Here is a 22,223-nt window from a genome sequence, read left to right as displayed (position 1 = left end):
CAGGGATTTTGGGTTCAGTTTGCCCACACTGGTTTGAAGCTAGACAGAACAAATAGAAGCTGGTTCCTAAAAAGAGTGTACTCTGGAGAAAAAAGAAAAACAAACAGATAATATAGTGCAAGTAGATTAGTTTGTGTGAGAAACACTCTTTTCCTTGGAGAAGAAGTGAAAGGAGAATACATCTTTCCCATGAGAATAGGGATAGTAAAGGGAAAACATCTCACACATTTTACCCTTTCTGAAGGGTCAGGAAGAATTGTACTTTTCCAACTCTTTACTGGGCCTTTGAGGAATAAAAGAGAAAATAATGCTGCCACCAATCAGCAAAGTGGTGAAAGAAAAGACAGGATGGTGAACAATTCTAAGTGACTGAATCCTTGGCTTGTCTTCTTGATTAGTATTTTTTTCTAAGTATAGAATTTTCTACTCTTGTTATCACATTTCTCTGGCTTCAGGTTGCACTGTCCCTGACATACAATATGACCACTTAGATGTGAAAATGTTTGGAAAAAAGACTGTTAAAGAAAGGAATTGCAGAAATGGAGGGCCGTGTTGTCAAAAAATGAAAGTTAATAAAAGCTAGCAATAACTAAAAATATTATGAGGATTATATGGTGAATTCCAAATAAAAATTTCTGAACAGGCATGGTCTCTACATATTTTTCATTGCCTCACTAATATTTACATGACATACTTTTGCACAAGAAAGCAGTGATGTCCACAACACTTCACTCTCTTTCTGTGGTGATGTCAGAGGCAACCAGAACGATCAATCCTACTTTTTTGAGATTCTGGAAATGTTCTACTGAACAATATATTCAGGGACATTGACTTAGATAATAATGGGAGTAGATATACAGCTCTCAGTATAACAATTTATTAAATCATTCCGATATATAATTTGAAAATGTTAAATATTTTATAGGTAGAGATTTTAATTAGAGAAGGTACAGAGTTTAAGTGTGTTTGCTTAGTCTTTCTGAATTTGTCACATCTGCAAAACATTGTAAACAGCTTTCAAGAAAAGCATTTTCTGAGGTTATTGAAAACTCCTAGACTGCATTAGAATAAACTTTTATCAGTGTAGACTGATATTATTCATCTCTGGATGAAACATATGAGAAATATAACAGCAAAAAATACAAAATACACACATAAATATGAAATACAAATAAAATAATAAAGATCACTGTGAATTTTCCTCAAAAGCAAAAAGCTTCATTCTGAATTTAGGTGAAGGTTGGACTTGGCTCCTTTAAAGAAATCCATCTGCTCATACATAGTCTTACTTACAACAGATGATTCCCAGCACTATGGAACTTTATTCCACGGGGACCTCAGAAAACCTAAGCTTAGATTTTAAAAAGACTATGTCCTTGCTATATCTAGCAGAGCTGAAGGTCACTCTGAAAGAAGTGTAGCTCACACAGAGCAAGACTGGTCTGAAAACCTAGACAATATGAGGAGAATGAAAAGCAGTAGGACCAAGGCTTCAGAACTGTACTATGGCTGCAAACCAAAAGTCCTAATGTAGACATAACCAAAGGCCACCATCTGTAGTTTCTGGGATGTGCTGAGGTTTTGATTCACAAGAAAACTCGTATGAAAAAGAGAGGATAACCTTTCTTCACACAAGTAGAGTTCATGAGATGTGTACAATGGCTTTCATATAGTTCTATCAGCATCCCCCAGTGCCCATATTCAGAGCATTGTTCATAGCTACAGGAAATTAAGAGCTCAAAACACAGTTGATGTTGCATGACATGAATGGTGTGCATTGTGTCTGGATTTCAGGAGGAAGAGACAACTTTTTTTTGAAAATATTATCCTTAAAGCCTGACATAAGACTCTTTCCTCATAAAATTGTGGACTCGTGGAAGTCCTAGATATCTCAGTTGAGGTCTCCATGTCCAACAGGAAAAATAACCTAGTTTAGGTTCTGAAATTCTTGACATCTAAGAAAAAAGTGTCTTCTCGTGCCTACCTGAGGAAAAGGGTCTATGCTTTCACACTCTTTCATAATAAGTCTGATGGAAGGGAATGAAAAAGGTTTTGTTTGCTTACTGCGCTCATGAGAGAGTCCAGCACACTGACAGCAAACGCGGTTCCACATGCAAAGGGCTGTGTGAGATACAGTTCTGTGTCTGGATCATCATCATCATCTTGGTCCAAGAACTGAACATTTGAATCATTCACTGAAAATAACAAGAAGAAGAACAGTAAAATCATAAGGTGCCTCTGGGTCACCAGCATGCGACCTCACACATTACACAGTCAAAGAAAAAGAAACGGCATATGTCTGGAAACACAGACTTGTGTCTTTGACGTCACTGAAAATGAAATCAAGATGGATGTGAAAACGTGCATTTAAAAATCTGTTGCTTGTAAGAGGTGACACTCTTGTTCTTGAGAGGTGACTATCCCTTTGCTGTAAAAGTAGCTTTGTGGCACCAGCTGCCTGCACTTAAAATGAGATACATGACGCACTTATTTATTGAGACAATCTTGGTATTGGTCGGGTACAGTGGCTAAGGCTGTATGCATGGATAGTGAAATGTTATCACAAGATACAAACTTAGAACCCCGTTGTAAAATAAAGGCTGTCAATAAAACTCTGATATAGCCCACAGGCATCTGTTAGATGTGCTGCTGTGATTCTTACTGAAATGATGTTAATGCACTTATGGCTCAAAAGAGGATAGACTGTCCCTTTAACATGCATCTATCTGAATGAATGAGCAGCTATTCTCTTGCAGCACTGCCTTTTGTTCAAATATTTGTCTCTGTAACTTCACTTTCTCAGCCACAAATTCTATATTAGCCAGTGTGAAAAAGAATCTACATGAGGCTGTTTTAAAGAAAAAGCCTGAATAAAGTAGTATTTGTCATTTAGACTTTCTCTGGCATTTCATTGTCACAGTTAAGCCCTCTGCCTCCATCTCATTCCAAATAAAAATAGTTGTTTCCTTGAGATCAGTGTATCAAGTGGATCATATTTCATGAAATATTTCATTTCCATATTAATCTCCCTCAGGCATGAAAGCACAGACTGCTTAGCTACGCCATCGGAATACCCTTCAACTTACTAAACAACAAATTAATTTCAGTTCCCATGCAAAAAAGGGAAATTAAAAACTTTTTGAGCATTTGAAACTGCATATAATGACTATGTCTCTATTCCCTGTGTGAACATGTCTCCTGAGCCAATCCAGTGAACTCTGAAGACAGAATGAGAGCTGCTGTTAACTTTATCAGATTTCAGCTCTGACCTTCTTAAGCTAGAAATTCTTCTGCCTGCTACTCTGATTTTCCTTCTCATACAGTTTAGCTACCTCCCATATAGTTTTCTTTTCCATCCACTCCTTTTCCAGACTATATTCTACTGTCCTTGCCATGCTTAGCTTACAAAACATAAATTACTACTGATAAAGCCTCATGATAGCTGTCTAAAGGAGATGAGACTATGATTTAAAATTCCTGCCTTCCCACTCCCTGATGTAACTGCAAATACATAACACCTCACCACTGTAATCAGAGAAAATCAGAGTCAGAAGAATTTCATCCAAGAAAACACCAATATCCACGATACTTCTTTCTTTAGTACAATACCTATCAATTTATTCTCCAGATTCTTGAGCAATATAATATTTGAAAGCCTGCTGTATCATTTCAAAATGTACTTTTTGAAAAGCTTGTACCTTAGTTTAATTTGCTAGTTGAGACTAGGCACTATTGACAGTACCATTCTTTTTCCACTTACATCTGGCAGACTAATACCTGTCTTAGACACCAGCTTGCTAGACACACATGGTGTCAGTTCCCAAGATGCTACAAATCTAATGTGAATTCTGCAGGTGTGTTATCTTCAATATCTTTATCTTCCTAATGCAAGTTAGCATGCTAGTATTTCTATGAATGGTCTCTGGGCCAGGTGAGGTGGGCTCGAATGTGTTGTGCTGCGCCATAGGGAAAGCTCATCAAACGCTGCTCGCAAAGGCTGGTGAGAGCTCTGTGTCAGGAGGGAACAATGCAGAAACTTGACTGCTTCTCTACAGCTTCAAAACCTGAGCTTCTGGGAAAAAGTCTATTCCCTAAAATAAACAAAAAAATAACTTAAGGGAAAGTAGGATGCTGGGTTTTTTTTCCTGGTATCTTTTAGTTCTTCTTGGACTTCCTGTGAAAACTGTTAAGGCATGTCCACCAAACTGACAACAGGCTGAACTAACAAAAAAGAAAGAGAAAGAGAGAGAGAAAAGGAGAGAAAAACTGGAGGGAGACTGGGGGGGGGGGCACTGGGAGGTGGGGACTCAGGCCAAAGAAAATGAATTGGTGAGGAGGTGCTATGAAAACAGCCGGCAGGTCAGACGAGTGTGATCAAAGGTTTACTGATGCTGCGTGAAAAAAAAAAAATCATTAAGAAAGACCAGAACGAGACAGTCAATTTCAACTAGAACCACAAATAAAACACATTCAAAGCAGTGCCATGAGGGTAGCCCCTCTGATACAGCCAGATAAATAAAGGGAAAGCTGATGACAGTAAGAACAACAACAACAGAAAATAAGACAGTGATGTGAAGGAAAAAGGCACTTCTTACCCAGTTCAGTTATCATAAGAATGTGGGTTCCACTGTTTTTTTCCTGACTGATTGAAACCAAAGGCAGAAGTTTGCCAGGCTTAGCTAGTAAGTAAAGTATTTAGGGGGAAAAGAAAGTACAGAAAGAGAATAAAGTAAGGGAAAAAGACAGATAAGGCTCTAAGAACTAAAACTGAAAAAGAAAATAGAGGACAAAGAACCACAGATCAAGTTTGTATTTGCCATGAAAAAAACAGAACAGCTTCTGCACTTCACATCACACCACTTGACAACATAAATACCCACAGCTAGAGTGGAAATCAGAGTCTAGTTACCTACCATCATCGTATTCTCAGGAGTAAAATATCTCATACTATTATACAGAGTTTGGTTACACATGATTAAACAGTTTTGGACCATGAAGAAATAAACAAATGGCCTCTTACAATTGATTAAATGCACAGGAAATATCTGCTCATACTTACTGTGGCTTTCTTCCTTTTCTAACCTTAGCCCAAAGACCTCTGCTTATTTGCTACGCTATGCAAAAAGCATCTTGCCTGATAGAATATTTATTTAAGAAAATGGAGAAAACCCAAAGGGAGGAGAGAAATATATTTCAGTTATTCAAATAAAGTGAACCAACTGTTACTAAACTTTCTTTAGAAAGAGTAATTCAAAACAGTTATCAAAAGAGAAAACATAACAGTGTAAGACACAGTATGGGTAATTTTTCTGTGACTGCATAACAAGGGAAGTGGGAAAAAGATACGGGAATGTACATGAAAGGATAAATGTTAGCTTTCCTTACCTAGCTCTGTAATAATAGGGATGTTGGCTCCTGTTGTAATGGAGGGTTGACGTAACAGGCCATGGACTGGACTGTTGTCTGGAGATGACCTATCCATTCCAGGGGGTGTAAAGCCTAAAAGAAAAAAGAAAAGGAGAAAAAAAAAAAGAGAAAATTTACAGAGGACAAACTATGGGGAATTCCCTATCTCTGATTTTATTATTTTCCAGGAAAGTATGGTAAAAAAGTGTAATTTAAAAAAAATTGACTTAATTTTCAACAATTATTTCATAAAAGCATAATCCTTCACAAATATGCAGTTTATTTCTACTGTAAGATATTTGAGAGCTAATGGAGAAACTGAAATTCATTTTGTTATCCTAAGCCTTTGCATCAAAAGGTGTAAAACAGAAAGAGTAATGCTTACTTAAATAAAAATAAAAAAGATCACAGTGTTTGAGAGGTTTAATTTTGTTTTATCAGTATTTCAATAATCCTGAAATAAACACCTTTCCTTAAACAACAATTAACATTTTAAAGAGTACTGTTTGTAAATGGTAGTAAAACCATGAGGAACAAATTGCTTCCATTAGCTGGTTTTAGGTTTGATCAACAAGCAGGGTTTACCTGTTTTCCAGGAGCAATACAACCCACACATGGTGTTTTGTTTGTTTGCCTGTTTTTTTAATTTTCATGTGTATAATTTATAATATGCATTTCTATGAGGATTACTATTGTAGGAATACTGCGATGGAAGGGTTCATTCTAACAGACAAAAAGATAGGATGGAAGGAAAAAGACACAGGTTTTCAAACAGTATCTAAGAGGAATCCTTCAAAAGAAACTAGAAAGAGTGAAGATGTAAAGGAAACAAAGGTGGGAGAGGAAACATATTGGCAGGCACTCACAGAAAAAAGAGATCTGGAGACCAGTAAGGTTCACCTCCAAAAGACATTTTGTTTTCAGCCTGATTCTCTACGCACTTTGAAAGGGAGCCCTTGACATCGAGCATTTTTTGTCCTTTTTTTTTCTTCTTTTTTTTTTCTTTTTCTTTAAACAAAAAATACCCAGGAAAAGCCTTTTGGAGTTTGATTGTAAATACTGAAAAACAGGTAGTTATAGAAAAGCCTATGCAATAGAAGGATAGAAATTCACTGTTGAGACTAAAGCATTCTACCTCCCTTGTCCATTAAAGCTGCAGAAAGTATGGGAATGTTCATTTAATGTCATTATTGCAGAAGTAATGGTGAAGCTAGAGGTTGACCTTAGGGTTTAATGTAGAAAAACATTAAGGCAGCATTTTTAGGCAAATATTTGTATGCCAGAAATAGGACTGACCCAAGCTTACTTTAAAACACACATTTCTGAGAAGACATTAAATTTTTTTGCCACATTATTCCTAAATTCTTTGACTTCACACCTGACATCCAGGGACAGACTTTTGGTCCTCTGTCAATAAATCTGAATTCTCCATATACTGATTCTAAATTAATCAAAGCCAAATTAATTCCTGACATAACTTCATTATCTTCTTGCAGTGTGGAAACTGTTTCACACCATTAAATTCATTGATACATTTGTTCATCTGTTACTGAATTCAGAAGAATGTGATATTATGTAGTTTACCTTGCTTTAGTTTGGGGACCAATTTACAAACCAGGAAATTTCTAAATTAAATTGTAATTGTTAACACATTGTACTGGTTTTATGTTTTCTGAAGGATTTATGGTTCTTTTCCAGCGATAAGTACCATCACTCTTAACCTGCCCCTAAACTACAAGGACCACTAGATCTGGACTTCTTGATTTAATGGGATTTAAATTTCTCTTTCCATTCATCTGTCCCTATATTTTGTCTGTACCACATATAGAATATACAGGCAATAATTACTGAGGAGAGACTTTCTTAGCCCTCTAGAAGGTACTGGTGTGAATTTCATTCTATCACAAGAAAACTAGATGCAACATGATTGTACAGACAGGATAACTAAGACGAGAGTGAAAAGTCTGTGAAGAAATTCCTTAGGAGAAAAGAAGTGGATGTGGCTTGCAAGACTAAAACATTGCCATAGACAAACCTAAGTCAATAAAACAATTCTATTTAATATTACCAGTGCATGGAAAATCTTTAGAAAGCAGATTTCTACAAGAGAATCGGAAGTGTTAACAGTCAGTCATTTAATATTGCTCCTTGTGCTGAAACTAATTCAGTAAGACCAACATGATGACAGTGAGTTGCATTTCCAACTGGTATTGGTTTGTAGATGTTTCCTTGTATCTGGCACTATGACTGATAGCTGTCTTGGCTCTTTGAACATTTACTTTTGCATGGCAGAGCTTGAGATTCCTTAGGCTCACAAAGTGAGTCTAACAGAGGTAATTCAGGCACCACCTCATAAGTTACAGGTGATGCTGACACTCTCTCAACAGCAGGAAAATGAAAGTGGGACTTCAAATGCTATCTGAGGACAGATGGGTATTAATGTGACACCTCCTTCTGCAGCAGGATCTAGTGTTTTAAGTCTTGCACTCTGTTATGGAATGCATTCTGTTAGGAGATGCAAGATATGGCCTTTGTCCCAGTATAATAGAAAAAGCTCATCTAGACTCCTTGAGCAGTTATGGTGGCAGGCAGTTGGGTTCTCTGCAGAATTACAGGTTAAAATGGCAACAGCAAGATTTTTTTACACTCAGTTATCTAAGAGCAAAGAAAACTAATACTGTTCTCATGCACCCTAGGGATTGTACTGCTTGGAGCATCCCTAGAGGCTCTGCTTCTCCTTTTTTCCTGAAGGCTTTCCTCTGCCCATCTCAGGATGCGCTCCCTCAAACATTTTTTAGAGAATCAGGCTCTTCAGATGGTAGGAGCACATCAGCATTTCCCTACCAGCTAAAAGCAAATTGAAGTAAGTTAGCATAACTGCATCTAAACATGCAAGTTCTTGTTTTCCCTCCACTGCAATGTGCACACACATAGAGGCACAGACACGCACACTCTCCATCGAAGGCTGTTTGTAGCCACCTCTCTAACCCTTCAAATATTTGCCTTCCTAGGACGGTGTCAGAAGATTGAAGTAAATGCAGCATTTCTGTAGACAGCGACTGTCAGAAGCTCTGTAATTGCACACTGCACACATAGTGCATTTGGTCTGAAATGCAGGAAGCATGTTAAGGGGAATTTGTTTTCACCTTGAATGTAAAACTAGACTCATGCCTTGATATTTTTCATCCTATGGTCTTGAAAGATGTGAGAAACGTCTGTTAATTTAATTTCCTTGCTCGTACTTAATTCAGACACTTCGAGAAATTTACTTTTAAAAAATTTTGGAATATTTTAAGGAAAAGGAAAACTGAAGTATTTGTGGATTTTGTGTGTCTGTGTTTGGAGTCACATGGTGTCGCACACCTTCAGGCCACATTCCTGCTCCCAAGTCACAAAGTAAATTCTATACACAGGTTGTCTATTTTTTTCGTCCAGAAAAGAGAACAAAAAAAAAAAAAAGTGCAGGAAAACTAACCTGCTTTATCAGAACTTTCATTTAAAGGCATGAAAAACTACAAGTGACAGCTGTGCAGATTCAGTGAATGTGACATTTTTGAATTTCTTCAACTTGACAAGTAAACACCTTAAATCGGTAATGCTATATGCATAATACATGACCTGTATTTTGACATCCATCATCGAATGCTGACTTGAGAAAATACAGGTTTGTACGTCAAGGAATAGCACCCATAAAGCAGGGAGAAATTCAGGTCACAGGGTATTAGGAAAACTCTATTTCATTACAGAAGCTGAAACAAGCTAAGGCATCAGATTTAAGATCCATTTTCAGTTGTGAAAAGATTAAATTCCTCTGCACAGAGCATTCATTTAGAAATGACATGCTTTCCTCACAACCTCTTTTCATTTTCCTTTTCATATTCCATTTTCTCCTTCAGTCCACAAACCTTGTTCCATTAATGCTCATAAAAATCATAAAACAGGGCTGATAGTTGTGATCTTACAACCACAGTGTCTCCTTGTTCAACAAACAACTGAGGGAGCTGTGGCTACAATTGCTTAAAAGGATCAATCTCTACAGTAAAATTCACATGGCCTGTACAAGTCTGAGCACAGCCTCTGTGGAAGGAAACACAGTGACAGTGGGGGACTTCTGGAGAAGGGAATTCTCTTTGCCAACAACGAGGAGGCAAGGTACCGCAAAATCTATCAGTTCCAGCAGCCACTGCATCCGGTACTGAATTGCTATACTGGGTGGGTGATTGACTTGCATTCCTTGGTTTTTGATTTTTTGTTGTTTGTTTTGTGGTTTGTTTTTGTTTTCCTCATTTATTAAACTGGCTTTACCTCAGCTCATGAGTTTTTTTCTCATTGTGGGGAAGTGATCCAGACTGGCTTAGTTATCAGTCAGGGTCAACCCACCACCATCCGCTATAGGGATGACCACCACAACAGTCATAGAATCATTTAGGTTGGAAATGACCTTTAAAACAATTCAGTCCAACCATTAACCTAGCACTGCCAAGTCCACCACTAAACCATGTCACTAAATGTCACATCTAGACATCTTCTAAACACCTCCAGGGATGGTGACTCCGACACTTCCCTGGCCAGCTTGCTCCAATGCTTGACAACTCTTTCAGTGAAGAAATTTTCCCTAATATCCAACTGAAGCTCCCCTTGGCGCAACTTGAGGCCATTTTCTCTTGTCCTTTCATTTGTTATCAGGTACACAAGACCAACCCTCACCTCACTACAACTTCCTGTCAGGTAGTTGGAGAGAGTAATAAGGTCTCCCTTATCAAACTGAGGGAACTGCAATAGAAAGCAGCACACTCCTGAAACAAGATGATGCCAGACAATGAACTATATATATCACATCTCTGAAAGGAACACAGGTTCTGGGCTTTGACATGCTCAAAATCAGTGAGGCCTGGCAGTCAGCAGTCACTGCGTACCCCCTGGCAGTAGCCCCCCTCTTTGAGAGGCAGAGACTCCCATTCCCTAACTCAGCTACCTTGCCTGAAGGAGTTTGAGCCTGCTACAATTCTCTGCAGAAAGCTGCTGGTTCAATGTCTTGATTCTGTGCAAAAACTATTCCCCAGCTCCCTCTAAAATACTACTGCTCACAGAAGTAGGTAAAAAACAAACAATTGCATTAGAGGCAAAATCCTACCTCTTAAAGATGTAGTCATCTTAGTGGAAGAAGAACCCTGTGGAAACTTCCTCCCTAAGAGAAGGCAAGATCTTTTTATCAAAAGTTACTGGGGATCCAGGTGCTCCCCAGCTCAGAACTCAGCAGGGCCAGATGGATATAAACCCTTCCTGGCTCTTACAAAACACCATCTACAAAGGGATGAGCAGTACTGACCTGACGGCCAGTACTGCTGGAGTAACTGACCTGATGGCCAAATGATCTGCTGATTGTGCTGGGCACAAACTGTTAATTTTTGTTCCTGTGCAGTTCACCTGACTGAGTAATGTCCCATGAAATGCAGGAAGGTTTGCTCTTCATAGCAGTAAATATATTCTTTAAGTTTGCTGAGGGCCAATAAAGGTTTACTCAGGTTTTAATGTAAAAACAAATTTGTCTCATGGATGTGTACTGCTTCTGTTCCACTGACTCCACTGAGACTCAGATGGGCATATTCTCAAACTGGACTTTTATGTTTATAAAATATCTTCTGTTCTTAAGGATCATAATGGATCCTTTATGATTCTCTTCCCCTTTCCCTCTGCCCCTTTCTTCTCTGCCTGTCTTTCCTTTCAAAGTTGCACGTTTTACTAAACTGGAACTCCATGCACGCAGCAGGCACATTCTCAAGCTGAAAATCCACTTGGCAGACCTAAATGTTGTGGTCTTGTCATTAAAGTACCATGTAAATTGATAGTGTCCTTTAAATAATGCTATTTTAGGGAAAGATACCGTGGCATTCACTGGGTAATGTATGCACTAAAGTCCTCAAAAGTATAATTTAAAAGACATATATACTATTAACTAGCTCTGGCTCATCTAAGCAGTATGAAACAACAATAATATTTTGAGCATATATGAATAACACACCGGTGGTGAACTGCCAAACACACCCCGGACAAGTTATCATGCAGAAATATGGGACAAGTATTTTCATTAAGCAGAGCCAGCCAAAAAGAAATAATTCTTTTACAGAAGGATCTCACAGTTATATCCCTTTGCTACTGTTTGCTGACAATGTCCATTAATATTCCTGTGAATTCACTTGAATGATAGACTATACCTGTTATTCTCCAAAGTACAGCCACTTGGGTATACCCGGAAAGTTCAGCAGCAGTCATGCAGCTAAAGAGCTGCTGACATTCATGGGAATCTGTTACAGCCATGCAATTTAGAAACAATTCTAGCTTCAATGTCCTATGTGGTCTGAGACAAGGACGTAGTTTGGCCTCAAAACCTGGAAATCCTAAATTCTGGTTTCAGTTCTGACTTTTACTGCGATTTGTTCCTGAAGATCTAAAAATCTCTTGGAGATTATCACTAAAGCTCTAGAAAAAGAGAGGAATGTGAAAGACCAGATGTGACTGCATAAGCTCCCAGCTCTTTCAGAGACTGCAGGATTTTCAGAGGTGCTCCAGGCCCAAACATAGGCCAAGGTATATCTCCACTCTACAGAGAGTGGAGAGTGAAGGACAGCTTTCTCAAGTTTAACAACTCTCCAGTGCTTTGGGACTGGAACAAACCCTGGAGCTTTGAACTCTGAGAGATGCTGTCAGAGAGAACAAGCTGCCCATCTTCCTGCCAAGAAAGTGCTCTTCTCTAATGTCTGTTCGCTCCCTTACTGTTGAATTACACAAACCCATACTAAAAATGTCCAACTTAAATCTCAAATGGAAGCACAGGGCAGGCACAGGACCAATACTAGTTTCCGCTCCCCAAAGTGTGAGATCCATTCCTGGATGAGTTAGTGGTCCCATGTGCTGGAAGTGTAAATGATTTATAGGTCTACTGCTTCTTGGACTGCTCTGACATGGCAGGATTGAGCTGTAAAAACAAAGATCAAGAGAAGGATTGGAGTTTCATCATCTTGAAGTTTAGCATTAAATTGCACCACATTGATTCCATTTTCAATTGTGAACAGCACAATGTGTTAAAAATAGCATTATATTTTAAGCCTAGTGCAGAATTATGTATAACTTAGAGGGTTTTAGACTTATACAAGTCTTTTCCCAGTTTCAGTGTCTTTTGAGTTTTACTATTAAGCATGCACAAAAAACAAACATGAAGTCCACCTGAACTGCCTGGGTTTTTGTTGTTGGCTTTGTAGGGGTTTTTTTTCCCTTCACAAAACCTCCTGTGGTAATTAACCAAACTCTACTTCTGCCAAGGTTCACCACAAGCTTACACAATCCAAACCAATCAAAACAAATGGGCTTTATTTACTAGTGCTTTGCAGAGCATAGTCTTGATGTTCACTCCTTGCTATTTTTCTCATTTTAAGTAAATAAGATAACACGTAGTTACTAGCCATAGCACTTCCCTCAGGTTGATTTGAATGAAAACTTTATTTCTCTATACCATAAACATTCCTGGTCAGTATTAGTCTGAGAAGAACTTCTTGCTCTCATGGAATGAAGTAGAAGTTCTCTGAATTTATTTTTTTTTTTAATTTAGCAAAGAGAAAACAAAATTAAATTTCCTTTCTGTAGCTACTTTCTTTACCAACTTTATTCTTTAATTGTCCCTACTCTCTATTTACCATTTAATAGTTTTCTACACTAGGTGCTTCTAGGGCACAAAGTTGGTAACATTTAAGTGTAGCACAGGTTTGCAGCTAAAATAATTTAGTATATAATGACACCAAACTTTTTTCAGTTGAATCATTAATCAACCCTGCATATTTAGACCTCAGGCAAAAATAAATATGCTGAATTAAAATTATCAAATAAATTAAGCTATATTACCTAGTTTAGAGAGACAGCTATTCAATAACCACAAACAAAATGGAAAACTCACCCTTAAAAATGATATATAGGCAAGTAAGGCAAGACTATACATTATATCATTATAACAAATAAAGTAAATTTTTTCTGATAGAAAAAGGAAGAGAAAAGCCAGATATCATAGCAAGAAATCAATAAAAATATTTTGATAAATAAAAGTAACAATGTTGTTCAACATATGATTGGCAACTACTGAAACATAAATTAAATGAATTTCCCATTGCTGCTTATGGGAAAATTATGCAGATTAGAATTTGATTAGGTTTATATCATGAGACTCAATTTGGACTTTTAATCTATTAAGCTCCAATAAATGAGGCATCTGAATAGCTCCCCTGAGCAGCAACAGTAATAACCACAGCAGTCATTTTTTGCAATATGTATTCTGACAATTTCTTTAGCAGATGATTCCATGTCTTTAAGTACAATTACTTTGTAACTTCTACAAAAATTTCAGGTGTTTGCAGTGAGGAAATGGATACATACAAAACGCTTAAACAGACACTTCGTGATAATCAACATCTGTCACTCTGTTCTAGCAATATTGTTTTTCCATCAACTTGGACTTACTTACGGTCGACTTCATAGTCTGTGTGGGCTAAATAGTGCCAGCAGACTTGCAAATTACTCAAGCTGGAACTGAGCTGGAAACCTATGGTAAAATGTCATTAAGTTCTCTATAGGCTGGGTCAAAACTAAAATCCCACATTCAAGGCTGTCTTGGGGATCAAAGATTGAACTTTGAAGCCTAAAGCCTCATTTTATCAAAGAAATCTGAATTGAATTCCCAGAGCTGATCTTTGAGACAGGTTGGATTCAGGTCAAGACCACCTCTAATTTATCTGGCAGGTATACTTCATAGCCCTCCTGCATATTTCCTGCAGTCTAATCTATTTGCAAGTATGCAAAAGCTCCTCTCTCATATTGCTCTATATTGTAAAAAAGTAACTCTTCAAAGGGTGCTGACTAGAGAGCATATTGTGCCCATGTCCTATCCTGCCAGATTTCACCAAATCCTGAACAACTTCTTAGCAGATAGGTTGTCCTATGGAAATAGTCAAGTGACAGTATGCAGGTGATTCAAAAAAATGAAATCTGTATTTTAAAAATTTCAGGGCTTGATTAAATTCTCATGGTAAAAAGCATGGGGTTTGCATTCAGGTGTGAATATATTTTCTTTAAAAGAAGCCTAACAGAGAATTTCATTCAGGCATTCAAACTTTCAGCATGCCACTGCAAACGTTTTTTCCAAGCCAAATTTTTTTACCAGAACTCCAAATTTAACATAATGAATGGGGGTGTGTGTGTGTGAATCAGTCATGTTTTTTGTCACTCAAATACTGCCTTTTGTAGCATGTCTGTTAAAGACATCTTAATAGATATCATGTGTGAAAATGAGTATCAAGTTGATTTGAACTATGCCAGTCTGTACAATGCTAACTCAACTAACTTTTCCTTAGAAAGCACAATAAATTGCATGCAGCCAAGTGCAATTAGCAATGTAAGGAATGATAATTACCTAAGCAGTATTTGTATACTTCTTCAAACACAATTCTCTTGACTATAACAGATAGTTTACTATCTCCTTGCTACAGTTTCATCTGAACCCTGGAAATAATGTATGGTTGCCTATTTGAAACACATAAAAGGAAACATCCTAGGGTTTGGAGTATATTTTAAAAGCACACACATCATCCCATCACCACAATTATTTGCACATCAGAATTATCAGTATTAATGGTCAGTATGAAAACTATCCCTGTCATGCACTAAAAGTAAAAGGAAGTTATTTACCTCCAAAAAGTACTTCCATTAAAAGAAATGTCAATCCTCTGATACTGAACTTCACAGAAAAGGCAAACACATCAAACTAGCCTTATACTTTCTTCAGCTTGGCATATAAACCCTGTTTTATGTGTCACATATACCTTGTGAGACATTCTATTCCAGACTAAATATAGGTCTACCAAATATTACAATTGGCTAATTTATTGCAATTATCCTTGACTCTGACTGGAAATAAACAGAAAATGAAGATTTTGTTTTCTTTCTACTTTTTTTTTCACCATTAAAAAAATATCTAAATAAAAATTGCACAGTTGTGGAATCAGGATGAATCTAAACTCTCTAATTGAATTTTCCTGAATGATCTACCAGTAGCACTATATTAGCTACTAATAATATCTAAGGCTGTGTAGATACACCTGCCTGAAGAACAGCAGTGATACTACTGATATCACTGGGTTTACTCAACCTATAAGGTGTGGGAACCTCTCCTTCAGTCAGCACAGTATCTAGAATCAAGAATTCAGAGAGCAACTTATACCTCTGATGGCCTTTTGAGGATGTAGAATATCCAAAGAATACAGCCAGCAGTGTAAATAAACATAATTTGCTCAGGAATATCAAGAAAAAAGGAAAAGCATTAACAAAACTAGTGAGGTACAGCCTGCTCGTAAGATGAAACTTCCATTGCTAAGTTTGCACTATTTTGGCTCACTGTTTTTCTCCTCTTAGTGAATATTAATCTTAAAAAGAAAATTAATTTCTTATCATGACAGAATGACTCATTATTTTATTAGAGTTTTTTCTAAAATCTTTAGGGTTTTGCTTACCTCTCACTGTTCAAATGTCTTTTTATATTTAAAGAAGTACCAGCAGAAGTGTCTCTACACCATCTCCTTATCTATTTTATTTATAAGGGATCTGAAACCCATTACACTAGCAAACAAGCTGATAAAGACAGTGATAACTGTAAAATGTAATCTGGTATTCTTTAAGTAGTAAAAATTAAGTGGCAATCATAAAATATATACCGTGGTATCCAGTTGCAGTACAGACATACTGAAAACTTCCAGCAGTTTTTGTGTTGGCTTTTTTTCAGCATTATATTGACTACTTACTGTCATTCCTGCATCTAAATACTAGTGCTGGATTTTAAATTGGCATAATCTCTATAAACACTTAATGCATTAACTTGCCTATCCCTTATAATTTACTATAGAGTTACATGGGTTGATAAAAACTAAAATGCTTACTTCCTTGTTTTAATTTCATTAGTACCAATATCAGGGGAAATAGCTTTCCTTTCAGTTAGAGGTTTTGAACATTTCTGAGAGTCTTTAGTCTATTTCTTGTTATTTGATAGGATTCTGAGATTAAATGTTCAAGTTGCAATGTGGATTTTTGTTGCTACTGGGGTATTTTAAGAAGCTGATGATTTTGGGCAGGGACAATCTAAAATGTAAATCTGCACACAAATTTTAAGGATTATTTACATTTGACAATTACAAACATTGCCATTAAACAAATAAAAACAAATTCAAGACATGTTCCAAATTTTTAGAAGCACTCTTTGTCTATCTAATTCAGTCTACATCTGTCTCACTCAAAACAGATGTGTCCAAACACGAGTTTACATTGCCACTAAAGAACTGAATTGAAGATTTAATTGAACAGTTAATAATAATAAAATCCTCAAATATCAAGAGACCTTGGAGACACATTGCATTTCTTGCATAACTGGAATCACTTCCCTCTATTGCAGGGGGAATATTTTGAAATGTGCATCACAAGATACTTTGCACAAGCATTTCCCAACCTTTTCCCCTGACAGACCTCCCATTGCTTATCAAAGGACTCACATGACAAGAGAGAGTACTAGTCTTGGAGAAAAAGCTCAAGGAGGCACTGCTGTCCCCTGCCTACATTCACTGATCAGCAAAGGAGAGCAGAGAGATCTTCAATCCCCAGTTTCTCCTCTCACAGACATCTGGAAGGAAACCCTCAAAGTCCTTTCCACATTGCTAGCTATGAACTTGGTCTCTACAGAGGACATTTCTTCCCTTTCATGAACTTTAGGTCTCACACTAGGCTCACTGACACCTAATAATGAAATTTAAAAACAGAAAGTGTGCAATTTTCAAGTCTTTAGTAAAATTACTCTGGGTGCTAGATATAAAAATAAAGGAGGCAAGTTAAGAATGGAAATATTACCTTGCATGCCACATATTTAGCTAAGAAAATGGTGTAAATAAGACATCAAATCTTTGTTTAAAAACTCCATGAACATCGTATTTCCAGGAACTTTTTTCTAAGACTTTGTGGCAAAATCCCTTTTGTGTGAACTCTAAAAAAGATTTGGTAGGCAATGAAATCAACCAGGATATAATAATATATCTAATATTTATCTGTTCCCTTAGGCACATTTTATCAAACTGGAATCTGAAGTTTAGGAAATAGCAAGGTTGCTAAATTGGAGTTACATGGAAAAATCTTTTTGATATTTGTCCTCTAAGAAAGAGTTCACCAAAACATTATTTTAAGCAGTTTGTCAAACACTGATTTCAAGCCAGGGTAGATTCAATAAATCAATTCAATAAGGATTTATTTTACACATAGTTGAACAAATTTACAAAAAGTTTGAAGTTACTGTTCTAGGAAGCCAAATTCTTCATACATGGAAAGCTACAATAGGAACAATTTGCAAATTATTGAAGATTTACAGCAGATATAGTTTCTAAAATACACAGCTGAATATGCCAAACAAAATGGTTCAAGCACCTTTTCTGAATTTAATTTTGGTTATAGCATAAACTGATTTTGAGCAAGCTCACACTTGTGACTAATAGAAAATTTTTTTTGAAGAATGCTTCTATAACTGTTGTGCTATTAGTCCAATTCATCTGTCCTCAAACAAACAAGAAACAAAACGTTTTCTCAGTTCCCATATGACACTATCTGATTTCAGTGAAATTTCTCATTCTTTTTTTTTTTTTTTAGAGGAGGAGGGTTTTTTTAAAATGTCTGCTTATCTTTGCCCTTACTTAGAGACTCATTTCTACGTCACAATACAAGCAAACTGACAGGAACTTAGCAGAAACAGGAAACCCTATGTGGACATCCAATCACATTATAATCCTGCCTATGCATTTAAGAAGAAACCCTGTAAAGTCAAATTTATAGAAAAGATATATGCTGTTAGACTGTAGAGATACCTTCCCTCCCAATACTAGCCAGTAATCATGCTCCTAAATCAGTATTTAGAGTATTTGAGAATACAAGTTGAATAGAAAATTTAAACAAGCAACCAAACTTCAAAACAACATGAAAGGTCCAATGTCCCTTATACTTTCACAGGATCTATTTTAAAGCTCTAAGGAAAATTTGGAAAAGATCTGGTATTGCTATGACATTACAGAAATTTTAAATGATTTTAATCTTGTATCCAAATAAGCCAGTACAAAAATTCCCATTAACCATAATCTTACTGGAGTTATTGAATAAAAATAAATTACAACAGCTAGTAAAGAACAAAGTGTACTCTAATTTCTTCAACAAAAATTCCTACCATAGCATTTAGAAATTCACAGACTGAATTTTCAAGGTTTGGTTTTCAGATGTTGAAAAGCTGCAGAAATACATTATTAGGAGCACAGTAGTATTGATTCTCAAATGAAGGTTGTGCCTCAAGTCAGGCTGAATATCCCATTCTCCACATCCTCAAAGGTCTCCAAGGTTCTTGATAAGCAGAAGCTACCAAGTTTTTAGAGACTGCCTATTATGGAAAGTCTGGACTGTCTCAAATTTAACCGTGTCAAACTTAACAGGTCTGTCCTGAAAAAAGAATTTTGCCAAGAATTTTGTAAATTTTATCCTAAAGCTGTCAAAGTTCTGCAATTCAATAGCAGGTGTTAGATCCTGCTTTTCTGCATTGGATATCATAGACCAGGATCTAACTGGAAAGAACAAAGAACACAAACGTAGCTTTCTCCTGTAATGCCATTAGACTGGTAGAATCTGCAAGATACGGAGGCTTTGTATCTCTTCCACGCTAAAGCAAAAACAGTGACATTGATCTCTGAAAAACCCCACCACCTTTATGAATATAAATAACCATTTATTAAGCAAACAATACATAGTGAAGCAAAGAAAGATATCAGAATTACGCTCATGAGGCTGCCTGCTATGGTACATAACTTTCAAAGTATCTTGGATTCCTGTAATATATTATCTATATGTTCCATTTTCTTGAAGTTATCTTCATAATCAAGATGCTATCACAAGTATCGTGGGCATTGGAACTATTTTTAATTTTCATTTAAAGAGCAATTAAAAAAAGACAATGGATACACAAGATAATAAAGTAAGTGATTAGCAGCATGCAAATGACATAGGCTTAATGATAATACCCTGTTCTATTCTCCAAAGGGCCTGTCGAGAGAAACCCTTCCTACATGTGGTTGTGCAGTTAATGTGCCTCAGCCTACAATTACAACATTGCTGACACCATTAACCACTGAAACAACATCACTTCATGAAATCCTTGTTGTCTCATTAAAATGCAAAGGGTCAGGTAATTTACCAGCATTGTGTGTCTACTTTTGTTGTGGGTAATTAGCAAGCATTACCCATCATGGACTCCTACTGGGAAATAGTTAAACTGTGAAATATTAAAAAGAAATTTTTTATGGGAATTTGAAAGATTTAGAATTAGAACCTCGACATACCTTTGTATTCAAGGAGCCATGAAACACAGACCTTTTATACGTTTAATGTCACAAGATTTTATGGTCGGTTATTTTAGAAAATTAACTTCAAATTTTAAAAATTTACTCTTGTATAATTGGATCTAGATATGTATCTCCCTATGCAATTAAGAACTTTTAAAATATACACAGACAGAGAAGCAAAACAACTTACATTATCTTAAAGACTTACAGAGGGTTTTTTTAAAAAATAATTTTAAAGTTAAAACACAGAGACTGGTGTAGTGCATTCTAATACTCATGTTCCCTTTCTTCTTGCTAATTGAAGCCTCATATCACCACTTAAAGGAACCTTGATAACATTCACTATTGGTTCATATCTTGTCAGGGAGCAGAATGGTCTCTTATTCTTTAAATGGAAGTTTTGGAACATAAAACACATTCCAATAAAAGTGAACAGAAAATTATGAATTCATTAAACTACTTTGGTATCTTGTGCTATATATAATATTTATATTCCAACTACTGTAAAATATGCTTTAATATCTTTAGGCAACTATAAGGACTTAAATATTTATAAAATGGCTAAAGATAAAGTATTGCTCTCTTATTCCTACATACCGATGATGTAAGGCATGCAATCAAAGACAATAACACTTTCAACCCATTTGTCATCTTAAAGGAGCCTTTCAACTTCAGATCCCTTGTGTGCAATCTACGTAAGAGTTGTTGCCTACATAGGCAACTCCAGAGGAGTTTGCTCCTTAAAAACTACCAAGAGTGCTATACTTCACATAAAACAGGGTTTTCTCAAAATGGAGACAAAACTATAAATTTGCAGGCAAAACAGCTCCAAGTGGGGCTTCAAAATACTGCTGTATTTATCTCTGGGACATCTGGGAACAGGAAGCATTTTGATTTAATATTTCATAACATAGAGGCAATTGCTTCCTTGCCTGGTGTATAATTAATGCTCATAAAAAGAGTGGGGTTTTTTATTCCTCAGCATCAGAAATGAACAAAATAGTACACCTTCATAATAGGGGGTTTGATTTCAAGATGCTGAACAGCAAATAGTAATGAAATAGAGTCACCATAAATTTATAATAGTTTTGGGATGGTTAAATATATTTATAGTTTAAGTGTGAGATCACATGTTTTGATGTACTGTATTATCTACCTCATTTGCATGGTTTTATTTTTCTCTGGCTTAAGCAGAAGGTATCTTAAAGCACAGAAGAAAGAAGCAATTATGAAAGCTTGAAGGTATTTGGGATAGGACCTTACAGCATTTCTCCAACACAGAGAAATTGTGTCCAGCAACTCCCCAACATATTTTCTGTTTACAAGCAAGAGAATTGAAAAACTTCATTTCTTCATAGTTTTTCTCCCTTTCTAGGAAAACTTTGAGCGAGATAGGAAACCTTGTGTGTGTGATTCTGGCAGCCAACATTAGTGTCCAGCTACAAGGAAAATACAAAAAATACGAAGGGTGCTGAGTGGACCTTTCCTGTTAAGGGTTTCATGTGAAGACTGCAAGGCTAGCAAGGTCCTAACATAGCTGATTTCTACAGCACAGGAAAAACACTAAGTGACCAACCTCTCTCCCACCCAGTCTCCTTAGTTTATCTAAGTCCAAATCTTGCAAAGACCTGCACATAATCTAACTTTACACAGGTGGATAATTTCACTGAAGTCAGAGAGATTTATTAGCCTGTATAACATTGAGCACATAAGTTTTGGAACAAGCAAAGCATCAGATTGTAAACTTGCCAGGGCAAAGGCCATATTTTATTCTTGTATATATCAGGACTATGACAACAAGCTCTTAGTTCCATCTAGAGCTCCACTGTGCTACCATAAAATAAATAACAGCTATCAGCTGATCCATCTCATTCAGCAGGATAAGAAATTATGTGCATGTTGCAAAAAGGTAATACTGAGTGATTTATCATAGTGACCTGATCTTCAAAAATTGGACTATTTTTTGTGAGTAAATGGTGATACAGGACATGTTCTGGCCCTTATCTCATTTTTCAGTTATTAATTTCATTACTTGGGATGGTCAGCCTTTGCTTTGAAAAATAGTAATGAAATCAAACTACAACAAACATTTAAAAATTGAGTTGGTTAATAATCAACCAATCAAGTAGAAAATTTTGTTAATTAGATTATTATTTTTGTCATTTGCAACAACTGATGCTAACAAAAATACAAGGAACGTTCAGAAATGCAGAGCATAAAACCATCCTTAATTATGTGGAACTCCTACACTAAATTATCAATCCTGCAAACCAATAAGCCTGATGTCAATGCAAAATACCATTTTTGCAAATGTGACTGGTAAGATTGATATTGTCTAGGAGAACATTTTTCAAAACATCTATGTGAGTT

At 36.4% G+C, this 22,223-nt stretch overlaps 1 protein-coding gene across 41 annotated transcripts in view; it reads right to left on the bottom strand.

Moving 5' to 3' along the window:
• Positions 1-22,223, bottom strand: part of KCNMA1 (potassium calcium-activated channel subfamily M alpha 1) — a 471,638-nt gene that overhangs the window by 23,851 nt on the left and 425,564 nt on the right. For 24 of the 41 annotated variants that reach the window (XM_017807029.1, XM_017807049.1, XM_017807050.1 and 21 more), the window contains 2 exons: positions 5,386-5,499; positions 2,065-2,195 (listed from right to left, as the gene is read on the bottom strand). In XM_017807029.1, coding sequence (XP_017662518.1) covers positions 2,065-2,195; positions 5,386-5,499 — 245 coding nt within the window. Of the gene's footprint in view, positions 1-2,064; positions 2,196-4,595; positions 4,680-5,385; positions 5,500-22,223 lie in introns of all 41 variants that reach the window. The other 17 variants (XM_017807020.1, XM_017807021.1, XM_017807041.1 and 14 more) reach the window with 1 other exon arrangement.

Source organism: Lepidothrix coronata, unplaced genomic scaffold (genome assembly GCF_001604755.1).
Source record: "Lepidothrix coronata isolate B3197 unplaced genomic scaffold, Lepidothrix_coronata-1.0 Scaffold17, whole genome shotgun sequence".
NCBI lineage: Eukaryota > Metazoa > Chordata > Aves > Passeriformes > Pipridae > Lepidothrix > Lepidothrix coronata.
The sequence above is the reverse complement of the archived record's forward strand: the minus strand, read 5'-3'. Positions and strand labels throughout refer to the sequence as shown.